Source organism: Pollicipes pollicipes, unplaced genomic scaffold (assembly GCF_011947565.3).
Source record: "Pollicipes pollicipes isolate AB1234 unplaced genomic scaffold, Ppol_2.1 Scaffold_4881;HRSCAF=5763_pilon_pilon_pilon, whole genome shotgun sequence".
Lineage (NCBI taxonomy): Eukaryota > Metazoa > Arthropoda > Thecostraca > Pollicipedomorpha > Pollicipedidae > Pollicipes > Pollicipes pollicipes.
Genome location: NW_023596576.1, coordinates 22280489 through 22301371, shown reverse-complemented (window position 1 = coordinate 22301371; position 20883 = coordinate 22280489). Strand labels below are relative to the sequence as shown.

The 20883-nt window shown below is 47.9% G+C and overlaps 1 protein-coding gene across 1 annotated transcript; it reads right to left on the bottom strand.

Annotated features, from left to right (window-relative positions):
• Nucleotides 1-9044: 9044 nt before the first annotated feature.
• On the bottom strand, nucleotides 9045-11353 carry ND-B16.6 (NADH dehydrogenase (ubiquinone) B16.6 subunit). The gene is made up of 3 exons (XM_037224323.1): nucleotides 11172-11353; nucleotides 10687-10837; nucleotides 9045-9416 (listed from the first exon to the last, which is right to left on the bottom strand). Exons 1-3 carry the CDS (start codon nucleotides 11257-11259, stop codon nucleotides 9212-9214), a joined length of 444 nt encoding a protein of 147 aa, XP_037080218.1. The 5' UTR covers nucleotides 11260-11353; the 3' UTR covers nucleotides 9045-9211.
• Nucleotides 11354-20883: the final 9530 nt, after the last annotated feature.

Here is a 20883-nt window from a genome sequence, read left to right as displayed (position 1 = left end):
CCCTTCACCACTGCTGCGTATTCAGATCACTCAGACCTATTGCGCAGACCTCGTGTGCGGCGCTCGGAGGCCTTGACCAAGGGATCAATGGCTGAATTCACAAGGTGGCAACACGTTGTAAGGCTTTGTGAAGTGATTCACAGCGCCGGAATCACACTGGCCACCTACCTTAACGACATCTTCAGAAGGTATCTTTACACCAATGCAAAGGAAGCGAGACTAAGCGCACGAACAGCGCACCAAGTTCGCACGCGATGATATTTCACCAATCCCGAGTCCTGAACGTGCCTGCGGGCTCTGAGTCGGCGCTGTCGCCCCAGTGGCATCCCCCCGTCGCCCGCCGACACCGTCCATGGCCCCCGGCCAGGTTCGGCTCCGCAGCTGCCGTCCGTCGAGCCCGGGCCGGGCGCCGTGTCGGGTCGGGAGGCTCGGTCGGAGGCGGCGGCTGGCCGGACGTGGCTGACGATAGCCCGCCGACAGGCCACCCGCCCCCCTCGCCCGGCTGTTTGTATCATCGCCCGCCGGCGGCCGGCAGCCCATACAAACGCCGTCGGGTGTCCCGTCCGCGAGCCGTGCCAAGTTGATACGAATGCGACGTGGCGGCGGCGGTCCTGTCGCCGGCGACGCCGGGCAGACACGCCGACTTAGCTCACCGACACTCTCGCACGCTCGGGACAGTGTTCGTCCGCTTGCTGTCGGTTCCGAAAGGAAGGGTGTATGGGAGTAATGGCGCCACGAAGTCAGTGTAAGGTGGCCTCGCTTTGGCCTGCTACTGGGTGAACTTAACTGACTTACTGAGCAGTCCCAGTAACAACTAATTCAGACATATTTCAAACGTCTGTAATTTTGTAGGAAAATGAGACATATAAAACAATCACCCTCCACACAAAGGCTCGAGTATTTATCTTCTGGCATGTGTAATCATGCACTCGTGTAATCCTAATCACGTGCAATCATGATTCGACTGGCTCGCTCATTGCTGATCATGGAGACGATGATAAAAGCAACTATGAGTGTGAATTTTCCGATCCTCACGATAAGCATGACTATTTTCGAAAACAAAGCTTTCGTCGTTAAAAGCGTCATCAGCGTATGTGCGACACTGAACACCTCGTGCATGACCATGAATAGTTATCAGACGACAGAGCATGCCTCTGGCCCACACACAAACATTATTAGACAGTGACCTAATTCGGTAACGAATCCGACATGCCCGAACAATCTGAAAGGCAGAAGGAAGTTCAAGGTTGTCGTCAGAGGTATTAAAATGACAGAACCTTTCCTTCTAGACGCGTTTTCGCTTCACTGTTATGCACCTATACGTCATTTCACTGCTTTATAATTTGGTCCCATAGGAATTAATGCCCAAACGTCCGATGACGAGTGGCACATGATGATGAAACGAAAAAGCATAAGGTCATAAGATTTACCGGCTTTTTCGGAACGACTGACGACAAAACGATGAGCCTTAACCTATTTCACGTGTTCGGCTCAATCCAGAAAAAAGATGTCCGTGGAGTGCAGTGAGACCAAATAAGGTACCAGTCTATTATACACCAGCGTAAAAAGGGCTGTTGAAAACTTCGGAAAGGAGATATCTGAACGAAACTCGCACAACAGGGACAGCGTGCGTCACACGGTCTTCGGGAAGTTTGTACAAGAAATATAAGTTCCCACACGAAAGTTGGGCAAAAAAGGCACAACAAGGAGAAGACGGGACTTAAAAACCAGACCTCAAGAGCACTGGCTTTGCGATAGGACACGCCAAAAGGCACCCAGTACGGCCGATACGTAAATGTTGGGGGGGGGGGGGGGGCAAAGAAGGCAAACCATACCGCATATCTACCGCTGCACACATGCTGCGCGCACGTAATGATGGGCAACAAGACATTACTAACGTACAAAGCTGAACTTTTGTCGGTGATATGCAAGCTCGCGCGAATGAAGCGGGTGTCCCCAAGGGAAGTGGCATGCTGTGAGATAGGCAGGAAGCATCTGTTTGGCTTCGGGTTCTCGCGAAATGTGAGCCGTATTTCTGCCAACGGCGAAATGGCATTGATGGATGAAAAATTACACGAAATGGATATTTGTTGAATAATAAGTGCCATCTTTGGGGCCAGACCTTCTGGACCGATCTCGCATCTTGTCACTTGTGCAAAAAAAAAACGCATCAGGCCCTAAGAGCGCCCTATTTGAGAGCGCGAATATCAGGCCCTGCCCTACTATCATTGGACATGACCAAGGGGCAAACGCACGGACAGTGGCGAAACCAGAGGCTTGGCATGGGTTCGTTGGTGGCCATACCAAGGCCATTTGTTGGTGAGGGCATACTTTTTAATGTTTTTTCCAATGTGTGTTTTCATTGCTTTTTTCCATTCTGAAGCTGGAATAAAAGCCAGAAGCTACCGCGAGATAAATTCTGACAAAATTATTTGGTCAATAAGCGAATAAATCATGCTTTAAAGTTTAAATTTCAACGAAAAACTGAATGAAATAAAACACCGGCGCTCTTCATTTTACATTGGTTCAGTGGACTCTTCCTAAACCGATAGAACTCAGAGTTTTCGTCCAAATTGTTATATGGGTTCAACAGAGATATTAGGAACCCCGCAAATGTGGATTGTACATCAAAGGAGTTCAACAATTTTTTATGAACTTGGCCAAGCCATATTTGTCTGTAAATCTTCAACATTCAGTCAGAATCGATGAGCACACAAATTATGTACGTAGTTTTGAACATGAGCTCGCAAATCTTAGTAGCAAAAACTTCGACGCCAGGCGTTACAGTCTCCACAGGCCGCGCAGCGTTGGCCCCGCGGCTAATGTTAAGCTGTGGTCAAAGGGTTAACGAAAGCGATGACGCATCTGAAATAAATACCTTTTAATGCTTTAGGACATCAAATCGTGCATTTAGAAGGTAGTCCGGGCGTATATTTTACCGGCGAGATCTTAAGATCGATCTTAAGAACGGATTGGCATTTACAGCCCCGCGAAATGGTGCTGACTGGAACCTGGTGCTGGAACTGTAAGGGTAAAAGTTAAATCTCTATTTTCGTGTTGGTGTTACTATTGACCTGTCCAGAGGACAACCTCTAAGTTGTAAAAAAAAACGCCCAGCTTGATCTTTGAAAGGAGCGAATTAATTTTGAAATGCATTCGGAACCATTATTTCACGACGCTTGTTCTCCCGCGAGGGGCGTGGTGTTGCTTGCAGTTGCCAACGTCTTTCGGTTTTCCGGAAACGCAACGCAGACCCAGGGATGGTAAAACCTGTCGATCAATTTTTTGATAGCATTTAAATAATTTATCTATTTCAAACGTTTGCTTACACCAGTCTTCGTTTCTGGAAATGTATATGATAGCCAATGATTTAGGCCAGAGGAAGACAACGGAAGTGAGGAGTGGGGTAGTGTAGCAAATGTAGGCGATGAGAGTGGGGGGGGGGGGGGGGGGCACAGACTCTACTGCCCCCTCCCCCCTCAGGGGCGGATCTAACCTGGAGTTTTTTTGGGGGGCCAACCGTTCGTCGCCAGCTGGCTGGTGTGGGATCCGAGGTCCAGTGCATGGTGCTTTTCGCGAGTATCTAGTAGGGGCACCATTCAAAACCGAAAAAAGCGCCGAAATTCTTTTGAGTCTTAAACAGAAGTTAAGACAAAACAGTTAAAACAGTTGAAGTTAAAATAGACGGTGAATAGACGAAACTTTCTATGAAGTTCTGGGAATGTTTTGGGGACCAAAACATACTCTCAGAGGTTTTGGGGGGGGCATGGCCCCGCCCCCCCCCCCGGGATCCGCCTAGGTCCCCCTTCACCAATAGTTTTACTTCGAAACAGCAGGAGGTTTTATGGCATTGTGGTCCAACTGTCCTATGGGGTCAGTGAAAGGTTGGCATTTGCTTGTCTCTGAGGACAATGCAGGCTATTTCCTGATGATATCACCCTACTGTAAAAGGCAAACTCTGGAAGTCGTTCATTCCACAGCATTCATGCATATGCATGATTCCTCTACACTTGTGAGCATGACATTGTGTGGATGTAAATATGGTATATTTCATTAGTTTTTGCAAACACGGAATTGTAAAGTTATCCTGGTGGCACCATTAGTATAATCACCGTATGCATTTAAGAACAGCTTGTGAAGGCACACAGCCCACCTTATATGCAGCCTCCATTGGTAGTACAAATCAATATAGTTTGTGTGGTGGTAGCATAATGACAGAAGTACCAATTTTATGCACGATTGGGAGGAGGTAGCAAGGCACGGATCGTGGTCAATAAAGAAAGTGCAGAGATCATGGTTTTGTGTTATAGTGAGCATTTTCCCATACATTTTTGTAACTTTCAGCTGGAAATGTTGGTTGGGAAGGAATCAACATGGGGGAGGCACCCCAACATATATATTGAGCAGTGCCGCAAAAACTTATTTGAACTGATACTCCTGCACCATACATGAAAAACATTACAGACAACCTGAGATTTGCATGCTACTTGCTTGCAAATGGCAATTTTGGCTTGCTGATTAAATTTCTACCAATTCTTGGATGTTGGTAATGCAATGTATCATTCTCTTGTAGCAGTTGGTGTTTTCATGATGTTCCCACACTCACCCTGATTCACCGGTTGTCCTGACGCGGACTGGCGGGAGGGGGAGGGGAGGGGGGGTGGTGGATTTCCTGATGTTTGCAAACTAAGACAGGCAGAGCCTCGCAAAAAAGAAACAAACAATGAGCTGTCTTTAACGAGATCTTGTGATTGGTAAGAATCCTCCTGTTGTTAACTGGCCCGTTTAGACCAGGTCAAAGGTCAAATTTGCCTGGAAACCAAAAATTAGTTTTGCATGTTCATATATACGAAAACATGCAATGTAGTGATATGAAACATAATTAGGCCTGTCCCTTGTTTAATTATGGGTACAATGGCATGCAGCTTTATCTGTTTGGAGCCTAGATTTTTAATGTAGGGTTTCGTTCATGTAGCAGCGCCAACTGTGCGCGCGCGGTCCGCAGTATCGTCGCTTGCCGCCCGCCGCATCCGCCGGCCTTGAATTGTCTCGCAGTGCTTAAAAAAACATCGCTACCCTGATACCAGAATTGCTAGGAACACTTTTTTGGTGCCAACACGTGTAAATAAATGTCCCAGAGGCTAACAAAGATTTAAGCGAGACTGCACAACGTGCACATTGGTACCCTCAGAAAACCGTCGAAGGGGGAGGGGGGGGGGTCGCATCTGCCGCCCTGCGCCTCCCGGGAGGGTGAATAACTTGTTCAGAAAAAGCCAGCCGTCTGATGTGATGTTATTCACATATTTCGATGCAATTTATCTGTTGTGGCACGGCGAAAAGCGCCCACCAGTTAAAACATGTTGCGCCGGGCTTGGGACATGCCTAAGGTATGACGGATAGTTTGATGGCGGTTGAGATGGGGCTCCTAGCGCACACATGATTTCCATAAAGGGGCATGGCCTCGTGGGGGCCCCGCATTTGAGTCATTCCCAGTGCCGCTTGCCACTGGTTGGGGATCTGCCATGAATTCTGCTGCCCTGGCTGTCGAGGTCCTTCGTTGTTTTTTTCTTGCGGTGAAGGAAAGCAAATCCAGCCGTAGATCGAGTTTCAACGTGAGATTCCGGCAAGTTGCGAGGCTGGAAGAAAACTCCTGTTGTGATTGGGCTATCTCATTAGTCTAGGGCAGGTGCGCCTGCTTTCCTAGCAGCAGCACTTAACCTGGCATTTGTGGAAGGACATCGTATGATTGAACGCTTCCGTTACGTGCATGATATTGCAAATCGCATTGATCAAAGAGACTTTCGGTGGTGAGCTGATTACTGATTACGCTACTGGGCATGGACGTAATAACCATTTTGTCATATGATATCGCATTACCTAAAAATTTGGTCGGTGACAAAAGTACACTTTTGCCACCCTTGTGCAGACTATCGCGGTCCTTGCTCCCGAGATTTCGGGCGCGCAGGCTCAAACCTTCTGATGTAATTTGTTTCACTAATCGATTCTGTAAAAGAATGCACGTACGCAGGCAATCATGGGATCGCCTAGTTCGTTTTTAAACTCATTTCAACCCACTATTTTCAACACCACTGAGGCCCCTTATTTTTTCCGGGCGCGGGTGTCTCTTGGACAGAACACTACGGGGCGCATTGTTCTTCCCGGTCAGGAGCTAAAGGGCCTTTCCGTTCCACCGTAGGAGCCTTTCGGTTGACTTTCTGGCGATTCGGGGCAGGATCCCCTGATATGTCCGCAAGCCTTTAGAGGGATATGTTATGTCACATTGATCCCTTCCCGATGCGGAGGACCTTCTGACCTGTGCAGTTGGCCCCGAACCGACGTAGGAACCCTCATTCACGCAACAACATCCCTTCTCGCCGCGGGTGGTCCAATAATTGGCGCATAAACTCCACTTCGACTTCACGGGCCCATGCTGGAAATGGGTTGGAGAGCCCGCCTTTCGGTGCTGGGGGCCCTGACTGGCACAAAATCCTTTCATTGTTTCAATATTAACACTCATAAGCTAGATTTCCTTTCACCGTCAGAGGGCCCCGAACAACGCAAGAGGCCCTTTGTCATTCGAGGTCCCATCCCTGTCCCTGATGAACAAATGTTCCCCTGATCGACTCGAGGCCCCTTGTTGACACAGAATATCCTGGAAGGCACTAGGTTTCTGATCCATACAGGAGCCCCGTCATTGTTGCAGGGGCTACGGCCAATGCAAATCGCGGACCCAACCTTGTCCCTGCTTGGGAAGTGGGCCGCAAGAGATCAGACCGACGCGGAGCCGACTATTCGGTGTTGGTGATCTCCGGCCGAAATAGAGGAACGCTCTTTCTCACGAGTCCCCAGTCGGTACGAGATCATCTGAGATTTGAGATCTCACCTTACGGGCTGGGGGACCAAATGTGACCTACGGCCAGCCCTTCGGGTCCTTCAGCCTTCCAACTGGCCGCCCTTCATTTTCGATCCCAGGAGCCCGTCGTCCCCTCTTTGAACTCCTCGAACAAAGGCTATGACCGACTGAGGGTCACTAGCTGACACGCGACACCCTGCCAGGCACTGTGCGCCGCTGACCGACCCAGGGGTGCCAGCCATTGTTTCAGAGGCCCAGACAAATGCACGCCGCGTGCCCGCGGCCTTGCTTCTTCTTGGGAAATGGGCCCCCAGGGTTCAGATTGACAGGGAGCCAACTGTTCGGTGCTCGTGGTCTCTGGCCGACCGAGAAACCCTCATTGTTTCAGAGGGCCTAAAACGGTGCGAGAGGATCTTTGACTGATATTTCAGGTTACGACCCTACGGGCCAAGATTCTTTATGCGGCCTATAGACAGTCCTTGGGCCATTACGACCTCCAGACGGCCAGACTTTGATGGTCGGTTTCGGCGGGCCGTCCGGAACTCCTCTTCGGGCCTTATCGAACACTGCCATTGGTCGGCTCAGGGCCCTTGCCAGCACAGGATATTGTCAGGGGTTCACAGCGCCTAACAGGCGCCGTGAACCCCTGACAGACATAATTCAAGGGCCCGACCGGCATAAGTCACTGGCCCTGGCTTTATAACTGATTGGGGAGTGGGCCCATACGGTTACCTGAATAGGGCTCCGACCATACCTGAATAAGACTCAGACCAGCCCTTTGTGCCCTTAGACCCCCCCCCCCCCCCCACTGAGCCCTTAATCGACGGACCCTGCGGGCCCTCCAGGCTCTTCGGGCCTTCTCTGTGACCTACATCCAGCCCTTTGGGCCCTTATGCCCTTCAACCGAACCCTTAGTAGTCGGTTCCGTTGGGCCAACTGGGCCCCCTTCGCGCTACAGCGAACACTGCCTTTGATCGACTCGGGCTCCTTGCGAACACGGGACTCTCTGCTAAGCGCTGCGGCCCCTAACATGTACAGCGACCCAGACCAGTGTACATCGCTACCCCCGGCTTTGTAGCTGATTGGGAAGTGGGTCCTCAGCCCCATACCGACATGGGGCTGGGCCGCGCGGTACTGGTGGTGCCTGACCGGCATATAGGGCCATATCGACTCAGCCGATCCTCGATTGGCACAAAGGGCCCTCTGAATGTCATTTAAGGGCCTGTCCCTGCGGGCTGGAGACCCCGAATAAGACCCGACTAGCACTTCATGCCTTAAGCCCTCCAATCGGGGCCTCGATCATCGGCTTCGGTGGGCCCTCTTGGCTTTTCGGGCCTCCTCGAACCTCGCCCTTGACCGACTCGGGCCCCTTGCCAATACAGGGCCCGTGGCAAACGCTCAGACCCCGAACAGTGTAAATCGCTGACTCCTGCTTTGTCCCTGCTTGGGGAATGCATGCATGGGCGCAGACCCATGCCGACACGGAGCCAGCTGTGCGTAATTGGTGGGGTCTGACCGACAAATAGGCCTTGAGGGTTCAGGGGCCTATGATCAGCGCGGGGCTCTCTGGATGGCATTGAAGTACTCGCCCCTGCGGGCCGGGCCCCTGCATACGATCGCCAGTCGGCCTTTCGGGAACTTCTGGCGCTCAAATTGGGCCTTTGAGCTTAAGTCCCGGCCTCTCGGAACCTAGCGGGGGGCACGTACCTTCTGCGCCCCCCTCCCTGCGCTACTGCGCACGGAGTAGGGTACCGCTTCAATGGGCACTCTTAAGCGTTTGCTAGGGGTACCAAACTCAGAAAAATGTGAAATATGCTGGAACGAGTGCCAGTCCGGGTACGCAGGCACCCAACTAATAGCAAGAACGCGCGCCTCCACAGAAGGCTATCTTCCAGAGCCACGCTCAGAGTACCCGCACAGCAATGCTCACAAACAATTAAACAAGTGGTACTGCAGCGGATTAAAGACTCATCCGTCGCCCATTCCGTTCCGTTCGCCTACTTTTTCGTTTTTTTTTAGACCTTAACATCCGAAACAGCTCGGTTTTTACACAGCCTCAGCGTCAGGAAATCTGGGGCTGTTTCAGCCAGCTTGGAAGGGGCAACAATTTGGCAGGCGTGTTGCTTATCGGGCGCCCACCACCTCATTCCTATAGTCATTCATGCCACTGGCAGGGGCCAACAGCCACTTATTTCATACGGTCAGATGTATTGCTCACAGAAATATGTTGATGCGGCAGCTCGTTAAAACAGCCACCGGCAAGCGCGTCACCACACTCAATTCGCCTAGATGCACGATATCAGACATCAACTATGACGTCGACAGTCGCGTCGCTGTCCGCTTCACTCGCATGCGCCACTACTTGTTCATGGCGTAGTTTAGCCGCTCCCACAGGTACTTGGGATCCGCGTGGGCGTAGAACTCGCTGATTATGGGGCTGGTGAGGCCGCGGTCCGGGTGCTCGTAGATGGGCAAGTCATAGTACTGGCCCACCTTCCAGCCCTCCACGTTCTTCATCAGCTTGGCCTCCTCGTCGCGGTTCCGGCTCAGCTGCTTCAGGAACCTGGGCATGCCGATGCGTGGCGTTAGTGCGGCGGACAGGGGCTCAGGTGACAGAGTTTCCTGAATAACAGTAGACCAGGCGTGGCACTAGTGGGCTCGACCGCGTGTCTTCTTGGACTGCACGGCCTTCCGGCGCCGACTTCATGTCAAACGGCTGATTTATTAAAGGTGGAAAATTGGTAGGCGTGCATCGCTTGCGTATGCATGCCTAACAGCAAAGCCGAGAGCTGAGCCAGAAAGCACGGCTCCTGGATACTTGTAACAGCTAGATGGTTGTGCTCTTGGGCGGTGTTGTCCGGCTCAGCAGTCTTAAACATTTTTCCAACCGCTGATCGCGGCTTCATGACACTAACATTTCCACTATACTGAAAAATTAGTTACATGATCAGGTTGGATTAGCAGCGACACTGCAGGTTGACAAAAATGTAGCTTCAGGATCTCTTAGACAAGAAGCATACAATTTAGTGATTAATAAAACGACCTATGTAGAAAGGTCGAAAGCAGACCCAAATCTCGGCGACACCGCACCGCAACGTCACGCCACCGCGCCATTTCACGGGGAATGAAGCCGCCAGCTGTACCAACTCTAGTAGTCTCACCTGCCACACCTTGAACAAAATCAGTGCAGGGAATTTTTAGCTCCTTCAGTTCCCTATCCCAATGGACTTCAAAATCAACCAGCAATATTCAATGTCATAACAGTATTGCCCCTCACTTCTGACATAGCGAGCTTCAACATTCATGATTGCCTAGTTACCCCTGTTTTTAAAAGATATTTTGTCCTATGAAATGCCCACTAGAAGGATACTGGAATCAGTCATCACAAGACCGAGCCTGTTCCACACCCAGTAGCCATACCAATCAAATGGTTAAAAAGTGGCTAATTCTTCTCCATCTTAATAATCAAATCTTAATTCTTGTTTCATGCATCATGCTGTCATGACACAAACACCTAGTATTAGAAGAAACAGGATTCAAAAGATGATAAATGCATAGTTCAAAGCAAGCACACATCAAAGCTGGCCAGAAACTAGTTTTGGGTTGAGTAGAATGCACATAAACCAAGCCTACTGTGCTACCTATCCAAAATCACAGATTTTGTTTTCTAAAAAACCTTTTGCTTGTTGTGTGCCATTTAACATCCCTAGGCCCATCCAATGCCATTAATAGGCAGACTAAAGGGGCCTAAGCTGCTGACACCTGCCCTCCAATTGTTTCATACACTTGCTGGAGCATTTATAAAAGTGCTGTTTGTCAAATGCAATACTTACTCTCTGTCTCGTTCAGCCAAAAGGAGGGGAAAGATGGCATTATAGCAGCTTCTATTTTCCACCTTGCGAATCCTGAACACCTTGTGCATTCGGTTTGTGAGCCAGAATCCAAATGCAAAGAGGCCCAAATATCCAGCAATCATCTGGTACCCTGAAATAATAACATAAGCATTGTTGGCAGGCAACACCACATATACATCACCTAATACAATATCCACTGGCACAGCATCTGCAACAATCGCAGGTCATGAAGCAACAGGACCAAAACGATCAGCGTCCTATCTATGTGAGTAATGTCCATTGTTAACACACTGAACAACTTAAACCTTACAGGAAACATCCCAGCAATGTGGATACCAACCAAATGATAATGTTCTCAATATTTATTTAAAAAGCGATCATGTGTAGGCTCATTCTGAAGGAGACATTTGAAGCTGTAATTTGACATAGTTTCAACCAGGAGATATCAAGTCAATCTCACTGACCTGTAAAAAACTTCTTTGCAGGAACCCTTGTCCAATTAACAGCTGCATAGCCACCAGCTGGTGGCAAATCTTGCTTTATTTCAACCATGAGGTGATGTTAGAGAGGCGGAGGGATAAAAAAAACCTTATTTGTGGTATTGCGTCTATCACGCCGCCGTGCGCCGCGTTGAGTAAAAAGAACCTGTTAAGGATAACTGGGTTTGGCATACACCTCACCATCGCGAAACCTTGTGGCTTTCCTGTATTAGAGAGTTATTCACCTGCATTTTTTCTTAATGACAGTTTTTAGGAACTGAAACAAGATTAAAACAAAGAGATCTATTCCACAAATTTTAGTGGAACCAAATTGTTTTCATAAATGGGCACATTCTAATCCGGTTTATATTTCTCGAAAATAATTTCGGGCGCCGCTAGCGTCATCTGTAGGCAGCAAATATAACCTTAAGTAATTAGAATAGCCTACACGTAATCGTTCACGTTCGTTCACGTTCACTACACGTTCGTTCCAATCGTTCTATTAATTTTGTCCAGCGTGCTGATCTGTCTTATCATACCTACCTAAAGCCACGCTCCTTATCCATGACAACGTGTATGCCCATTACGTTCCATCGTGTGCTGTCTGGCGTCCTACATTCATGAACGGGCAAAGCGGGTGGCACCTTAGCGCCTGAAAATCATCTATGCTCCGGTGATGTTTAAAACAATAACTGAACATTGTAGGTATACACAAATGCGAGCTTTTGCTGGTTTTGGTGCTCCTCCCAGCCAGTCATTGACTGCGGCTCCAATGTAAGTCGTAAGTAAGTCCGGTGGGCTGGCTAGCCTCTTCCGTGCCACACTGCATGCGTCATTTATGCTGCGCGGTTCGTGGTCAACGCAGGATTGTGCCGGCAAGCCAGCCTGGTGGTCTAGGAAACCTCTTGAGGGTTATGCACGTGCCCGCGCGCTTTTAACGCAAATATTCGCTAGACTGGGATGCCACGAAGCGCCACACAGGGGTGCACACGTGAGTAGGTGGCAAATGGAGAATGTGCATCCCCCGCGACGATCAAGGGCTCCTTGTGCTGGCCGGGAGTCCCATTAACGGACCAGAGTCCGCAGGACCGGGCCCATAATGGGCCATAAGGGAGTCTTTTGCGGCGATCAAGGGTGCCCTAGAACAATAGGAGCTCTACATCGACCAGGGTTCACCAATGCCGGACAGCCGGCCCCGCGTCAGTCTGGGAGCCGTTCACCAAGCGGGGGCAAGATCGGGACTAGCGAACGTGACTCGGAAGGCCTCTTGCATTCACCTGTCTCTGTCTCTGTCTGTCTGAGTCTCTGAAACAATAGAGGGCGTCCCAGTGTCAGTCAATGGCCTCTAAGGCCTAACAGGGATTCTGCGTCTGTAAGGGCCCGAGTCGACCAGAAGCAAGTAAACGGACCCCAAATATCAAAGGATTCCTGGTTGGTCGGGGGCCAAGGGCGTCAATTTTTATAAATTGTTGGGAGCTAAACCAAATGTCCGGCAGCCTACCACTCCCCTCATATTTTTTTTCGTAGATTTAGCCCATTGCATTCTGATGAAAGGCAATACATGCTTTAATTTTGTATAATATATAAGAAGCCTCAACTTAAGCAACACCATATTTATGCAGAATTGGATCAAGGGAGCAGGCATTGGGCGCACGTACCTCTTTTGAGCGGCAAGTGAAGGCACCCATTTAAAGGCCACCTTAGCGTGCGTAAGGCGGTCTCTATGGCGGTTATGGGAGGCGGCACGCTTTTAAAGGCCACCTTAGCGGGCGTAAGACGGTCTCCTATGGCGGTTATGGAAGGCGGCACTCTTTTAAAGGCCACCTTAGCTTGCGTAAGGCGGTCTCCTATGGCGGTTATGGGAGGCGGCACGCATTTTGGTTGTGAGGCATGCGGGTAGGGCTTGCCGTCAAAGACATAGGTCATCCCCGTATTCCAGAGCTTTTCACTTCAACCTCACAAACCATTGCATGTCTTATCGCCCTAGGTGTGTGAAGTTTATTGCATCGTTTATCCACTTAGCTGTCACGATTTGCATCTGGTGGTGAGAGCAGCCATGACTTCTTGTTAAGAGGGAAGGAGGGCTTTATTGTTGGAAGGCGCACAGCTATATACGAGAAACATGCGTATTTATGGGGAGGCAAACATTTGGCTGCATTAACGGATCCAGCTACATGCTTTGGGGGCCGAGCCACCGGGCCAAATTACACACCCTACTTCAATTTCATTTTTGTCCTTGAATTGGGTCACAGCGCCCCCCCCCCCCCCGCAAAGTCGTGCAAAGTAGCGCTTCAGGTGCCAGCCTGTAGTTTGACGTTATTTGGCTAGTCTAGCTCAAAATTTGACACAAGTGAGTTCATACACAGGCCTTGCGGCCTAGTGAATTTAGTGTTTCTGATACTCTTGTTTTTTATCTCAGGGGTCAAACTGACCCCTCCCCTACCGGGTGCGTCGTAGTTAGCCGGCCACCCGTGCGCGTGTTAGATTGTTGATCTAGTCTTTCTCAAAAGTAGACGCAAGTGAGTTCATACACAGGTCTTCCTACCTTGTGAATTTAGTGCTTCTGATTCTCTAGTTATTTTTATTTCTTGCTTTTTATCATTTTATGTCATATATTGAGGTCTGGACAGCGTCTGAGGCGCGGTAAATGTCCATGACATGAACATATGCCATTTTGTAAGGCATTTTACATCCATGTGGGCTAGCTCCCCCTCATCACTAGAAAAAAATGACAGACTAGCCTACAAAATAAGATCCACAAAGTGCGTACGATTGCTGCGCATGGTGTTGCACTTCTCCCTTGCAGCTTGAAAGTTTCATTTAAAACGGAATCAATAAGTTCCCTGAAAATTGTAAAAGAGTGTGGCTAAACATTTTAAAGCATACCGACCACAGGATTTTACGTGAAACTTAAGCTTTCCTGTATTTTGGCCACAAAAAGAATGGTGTGCGGGTGCATGTGCAAATATGTATAAAAACATTATCAACGTTTTTATCAATAGTGACATATATTTATCCGAGTTTAACTATTCATGGCTGATTTATAGGTCAAATGTGACATCTTTGGAGAAAAAGTCAATGATGTGGCAGCTAACACGAGTTGTCTCTGTACAAACCCGTTGGCCGTAACGCATAAAATGCTCGCAAAATCTGTCTTGCCGCGAAGGCACACAGTCGTCACTGCCGAAGCCTGGCTTTGGTACAGCCGAGGTCAGCTGAACTTACGCCGAACACGTTCGTGATGTGGCGAAACGCGTGGTTGAAGGTTCGCCTTCCAGAACAAGTGTTTAGATACGGTTAGCCGAAGAGGGCCACTTGGCCACTGACTGGCAGCGTCAGCCTGATTACAGGGCGCCGAGGGTCGTGTGGTTGCATGACACGGTAAAGGCTCTTTGCTGCTATTTCGGTAAGGGCCCGAGTCAGAAAAGGTCCGTCAAACCTCCATTTCAGTAACGGAACGGCGGCTCGGAGTGCAATCGATGAATGATTTTCAGCACAGAATCCAATTCAAAATCCTTCCCAGCAAAATTGCTGTTTTTGTTGTGCATATTGTATATTGCATTTCATAGGCGAACCAACATTTTGAAGTAACGATGCCGCACCAAAAATAGTATTCTGTTACCCGATTATATGTTCTTATGAGACCGTACAGTAAAGAAAGTCTGGTTTCAAGTAGAACAACGTTTGGTTCGCGGCCTTCAATGGAAAATAGACAAAATAACGCTCGGCATAAAAGTCTCCACGAATGACCAGTGGATCAATAACGTCATTATCATGTTAAGGTTTCGGGAATGAGCTTCCGGGATCACGTTTGACGGAAAAAAAACATTACTTATAAAAGGGATTAACCCCAATTATCTCAAGTTACCCATCATTTGGGGTTGTGGATATCAAGCTGCTAAGCTGTATCCTGCATGGCGACGCCACTACGCAGAAAGACATAAGATAGTCTTTAAGTGATGGTCATCTTCAACCTACACTTTTTGTAGCACCCCAGCCAAAAACGTTAGGGGTGGCTCAAGTCAACATCTGGGGGACCAACTCAACATTGGGAGGGGCGGATCCCCCACAAAAGAGTGCAAATTGATACCCGTGGTTGGGATCCTCTTAGGATGAACGGGGATAAGCCAAATGACGAAGTGATGCAATAAGACGATGGAAGCATGGGTGTAGGAACAGAGGGGGGGGGGAAGACAGGGAGCCATGCCCCCCTCCCACACACACACACTCACTTTTCAAGGTGGGGGCCAGCAGTGCTAACGAGCCTCTCACTCTCCAGGTTAAAGTTGCGTTTAGCTTAATTTTACACCACACTTAACATACATGCCCATTCACCTAGTTCACCGGCTATCTTCCTCAAGATGCGTCATCTTTTTCGTTTGTTTATTAACCATCGCTTAATATCACAGCCGCAGGCCGACGCCGCGCGGCCCATGGAGACCGCAACGCCAGACGTCGAGGCTGTTGTTATGATTTGCGAGCGCTCATGTTCAAAACCATATTACAAGGCTTTTTTATCGGGAACCAATTCCAACTGAACATTGAGCATTTGAAGACGAACATGGATCAGCCATGCTAATACAAATTTTGGACCCCATTTCATCTACAATCTATCTTCAGGGAGTCCTCAATGTCTCTGAAGAACACAGAAAAACATGCAACTGGAGTTTATGTGACAATTATTGGACCACCTACGGCTATCAGGGATGTCGTTGCGTCATTGAGGGTTCCTGTGCTGATCTGGGGCCAACTGCGCGGGTCAGAAGGCGTCTGGTGCCAGGAAGGGGAACAATACGATATATCCTTCTAATGGTCTTCGGATCGACTAGGAGATCTCGCCCCGTGTTGCTGGAGTGACAGCCAAAAGACACTTCGCGATGGGACGGAGTGGCCCTTCGGCCCTTGACCGGAGCCGGCATCGTGCCCCTGGTGCCCTACTCAGGGGATCCCTTGCTCGGAAGGAAGTAAGGGGTGTCATTATAATTGAGCATAGTGGGGGAACTATTATGGTTGAATAGAATGGGTCGAAATAATTTTTGAAAAAAACGAATAAGGCCATCCCATGGTTGCCTGAGAGCGTTCATTTTTGTCAAAATGGATTTGTGAAAAATTGCATCAAAAGGTTTGAACATGCCCACCCGCAACCTCGCGAGCAAGGGCAGCTATGACCTGGGTTACATCTTCCGCAAAACCGAACTGTGTCGGTCACTGCAAGTGCCACCAGACGGCAGGTGCCGTATTAATCTGTCTTCTAGACAGATTATTAGTTAATGAAACACGAAGAATAGAGATTCTACCTTTACTATTCCAGTTCTACCACGAGATTCCAGCATCACTTCTCGGTTCTTTAACACGCGCCCGGTTGGCCGGCTAGATACCCTTCGCTCTGGTGGAGGGGATCAATTTGACCCCGCTGGGATCTCGGTAACTAAGAAAGCTAGAAGCACCAAATTTACAGGGTGTGTTGACCTGTACTTGAACTTACTTTGGTTTCGGTTTCAGGCTCCTAGGTTATGACCTTTGGGTCAAAAAAGGTCAAACGAGGTCAAGTTCCAGGTTGATCTCCAAAGTGCCCCTAAAACCTAGATAATCGTTTCTAAACAAAAGGCCACATGATCGTTCAAGGTCTGTGATCTTGTTTGACCTTTTGAAGGTCAAGGTAACTAAAATCACACAAGATGGGCTAACGCTCCGCGGACAATGAAAACTGCAACGCCTGGGGCCGGAGTTTTTGTTGCGAAAATTTGCGAGCACGCATATTAAAAAGCAATGTTACGTAAATTGTGCCACTTCTCGTTTCTGACCGAATGCTAAACATTTCCAAACAAACATGGCTTGGCCATGCTGGTACACATTGCTGACCATTCGTTCTGCAATCAAATTTTCATCTTCAAATTTCGATCAAACATATCGATCTACAATCTACCTTCGCGATGTCGTGAATGTCTGTGTAGTACAGGCATTCTGTGATGAATTTTAAAAATTTTCCATTTATTATTAAAAAACATTTATTAAAAATAAATTAATGTATCATTTATTACAAACAAATGTATAAAATATATCTTATTTTTTAAAAACTCATTATAAATAAATAATTGAATACATATGTTAATTTGATTCTGTGATGAATAATTAATGTCTGTATAATTCAAACATTCTGTAACAACAAAACATTCTGACAAATGATTCTGAACTTCAAAAGAAGGGTCAAAAGGAAAGGAAAATGAAACATTCAGATAAAAGGTGCAAATTCTGTCAGTTTGTTAAGATTACACTAAACCATTGCAAATAAAGGGCGCCGGCGATTTATTACATGCGGTCGTTCAATGCCTGATTTCTGCAGTTTATTGACTTCAAGATGCCAGCAAAATTGATCTGACGGTAGCTTTTGGTATTTGTTCTGGTTACAAGAAAAAATAACAATGAAAGGAAGAAAACCGTGTCCTTTGTTAACAAGTCATATCCGGGGATTTTTGAGGATCACCACAAAAAGGGCTTTTGTCAACCCTGTGCTCCCCTCAGCAATGTTCTGACCACGCCCCTGTCTACACTCAAAAGCAAATCAAGTCGTCGTCCTTGAATCATGGACAATGGTCAATCACATGTTTTACATACCAATTAGTAATAATGCTGATCCAGAAATATGCAGCAAAGCAGACACACGATCAGTTTGCAGTCAGTCATGCGGGAGACAGTCGGGCCAGGGCAGTGGCCGCCGACGGCGGACGGGAGCAGGGCCCAGATAAGGAATGTATGACAGGTTCTGTGGCTTGGTTTTTTAGCACGCGCTCGGGTAGGGGGTCAAATTGACCTCCCCGAAGGTTTTGCCAAAATGGCTTCCGAATGGTGCAGCGTAGCGGTGCCAAATTTTGCATAGCTGTAGAAATTCAATAGCGGATCGTTTGGTGAGAACAATTTAGATGTACCTTGTAAGGTCGCTGACCTATGGTAGGTCAAAGTCAGGCCATGGCTTTAGCGACGGCAACTTCCAGGGAATCGATTATTCTGATGCAACAACGGAGTGTTAGACGAACCCATACATCTTTGAGATGTTTTCTTAGGCAACCCAACAATTTAATGAGCAAATTAAATTGACCTAAGGTCGGCTAAAAGGTCAGGCCAAGGTCAAAACCAGCCTGTTCTATTACTCTAGGGTTTGTTGCATGGGATGCTCTCTGGTGCTCATTTCGAACTTATTGATGGCAGGAACCGCAATATACATCTTCCATGGACTTCCTAGAGGTCAGAATAGGTCACTGACCTAAGATGACCCGGGTCAGCTTTTTTTAGGTACATACTGCCTAGCGTGATCTTTGTCGCTGATCAAAATGCAAAACTCAGAGCAATCTCGTATGATTCTGGTCACCATGACCTTCGAAAGCTCAAATAAGGTCATTGACTTTAAATGAGCATGTGGGATTTTGCTTAGAAGCAGTTATCTAGGTTCTAGAGGCACTTTAAAGACCAACCTGGAGTTTGGTCTTCTTTGGCCTTATTTGACCCGAAGGTCATAACCATGCAGCCTCAAACTTGGACCTAAATTAGTTTTTGTACAGGTCAACACACCCTGTGAACTTGGTGCCTCCAGCTTTTTTAGTTCCCGAGATCTCAGGAGGGTCAAATTGACTCCCCACCCGAGCGAAGGGTATCCAGCTGGCCACCCGGGCGAGTGTTAGCGGAGAATCTCCAGTTTTGTATCCTATCGTTTTGGCAGTTTTAAGTTTCGGAACTTGTTTCTGTGTAAAATGCTACAACAAGCCTTATCTCTGGAAAAGCAGCCAGGGAAACGAAGGCGCATAAAAATATGTCGCACTTTGAGCCATTAATTCACTTTCAAAATCATCACCAGTCTACATCCAGGCCGTATTTTGGCGTCTATCCTGCGGAGGCAGATACCTCCTCAGTGACCCAAAATGCTTACCGGCTAGTGGAATTTCGTATCCAAAGGGAAGACAGTGTTCAAATGGAGCAATGATCTTGGGAAGCCGGATAGCCTTATTTGCAGAATAACATAGATGAGTCGATTAGGCAAGATTGTGCACCAGCGAGAAACAGCTCTAGGTGCATATTTAGCATAGCAGCCATGACATTTAAACAAAGAGCGATAACAGCCTCTTGTCTACCCTCCCCCCGTCATTGGGCTTTCTTTCTAGAAAAAGTGCCTGAAGCACGCCCTGAGCTTGCCCCCCCCCCCCCACACACTTTTTGAAACGTTCCCACGTCTATGGATGGAAGGGTCATGTGCCAGCCAGGGACACAGGTACAGAATACCTAACAACACATATATACTGATTTTGCTTTGCTATTTGCTGTAGCCGGTAGAAGTAAGGCCACCGTTTAAGTATGTATACAAATTGCAGATAGGCGGGATTCAAGCTTGACCCCCTAGTTTGCACCTGCATTCACACGGAACTATTTGACATGGGACTTCATCTGTTTTGGGTTCATAACCGTTATGGTGAACAACGATATAGAAGGTCCGCCAGGTGCTTAAAAACTAGCCTTCTGTCGCATGTGTTATCCTGTTCTCGTGCGTTTGCTCTTAATACGTTATTTCTTGGTTCCAATCAGAAGCAAGCTGAGCTCGGCGGCAGATTAAGAAAATCGACCAACATGATTTATAAGGTGGGATTCATAGTCATGGGTATAGTTTGACTTGCCATTGGTTAATGTGACCTAAGATGACCTTCGTGTGACCCGATTCGATCTTCGATTACTTTTTTGTTGTAAATTTGCAGGTGGAGAAAAATGAGTGTTTTTGGTGGATGTTCGTCACAAAGCTCTACGGGAAAAACCATATGCACCAGGCGGTACACAAGTAAGTGCTTGCCGATGTGCACTGATACTTATAAAGCATTCCATGACCTACGTTGTTATAGGTCATCTAAATTGGGATAGCTGGGCTGGTATAATAATGTTAAGTACAAGGTTTTCATATAATGTAAAGCAAACAATTATTCTGTACTTTACGACAGAAAACGGATGCCCGCTCAAATCACGCTCTCGTTGGTCGCACGAAGCAAGTTGGGCCGTCAGGTGCTACGTTGAATAAGACGCTGTCGTGAGGGCGAACAACACGCGTGGAAATATACGTTTTCAGCCGTTTTATTAACATCAACATGGCGTACCGTTCTGTCCACTATCGAACAACACGTTATTCACATACTAGAAGCCGAAGATACTTCGCTATTCGACCGACATGCGGTACAGTCTATGTACAAAGTGGTATTTGACGCGTCCGAAACGCACATGCACCACGGCGGTATATATCATAGGCGCATTCCTGAAAAAAGCCTCGATATTCCAAAGAAGCGCATTATTTTTGCTTCGGAGTCTTCAGTACGAGATTCGACTGTGCCTTCACGTCCTTTATTAGTATAACAATCGTAATTTGCAATGCTTAAGAGGCATGAGTAGTTTGCTCAAGTTTGTGTATCTGAGATGGATAAAGCACAGGCGTGCGCAGAGAACATGACAGAAGACATTTGTAGTGCAGGCGAGCTAAGCTGTTCCGACTGACGAGAATTGTTTCAGAGTTTCCGTTGCCTGATCCGATATCACCTAGTATAATCTCCTGAGCCTGGGATCAGCTATCAAGTAGATACTACGTTAGAAAAAGCGTCAATGGAAAGCATGGTTAGCATTACTTCTGCATTACCGATGGTTGTGAGTGCGTGTAAGGTCGTCCTTAGCGGTT

What these genes read in the sequence shown, in the direction of transcription:
- ND-B16.6 (XM_037224323.1), bottom strand. Translation starts at nt 11,259, where the DNA reads ATGGTTGAAATAAAGCAAGATTTGCCACCAGCTGGTGGCTATGCAGCT. An exon ending in TGCAAAGAAGTTTTTTACAG is followed by an intron (nt 10,838 to 11,171) that starts GTCAGTGAGATT and finishes TTATTATTTCAG; the next exon opens with GGTACCAGATGATTGCTGGA. An exon ending in TTGGCTGAACGAGACAGAGA is followed by an intron (nt 9,417 to 10,686) that starts GTAAGTATTGCA and finishes CGGCATGCCCAG; the next exon opens with GTTCCTGAAGCAGCTGAGCC.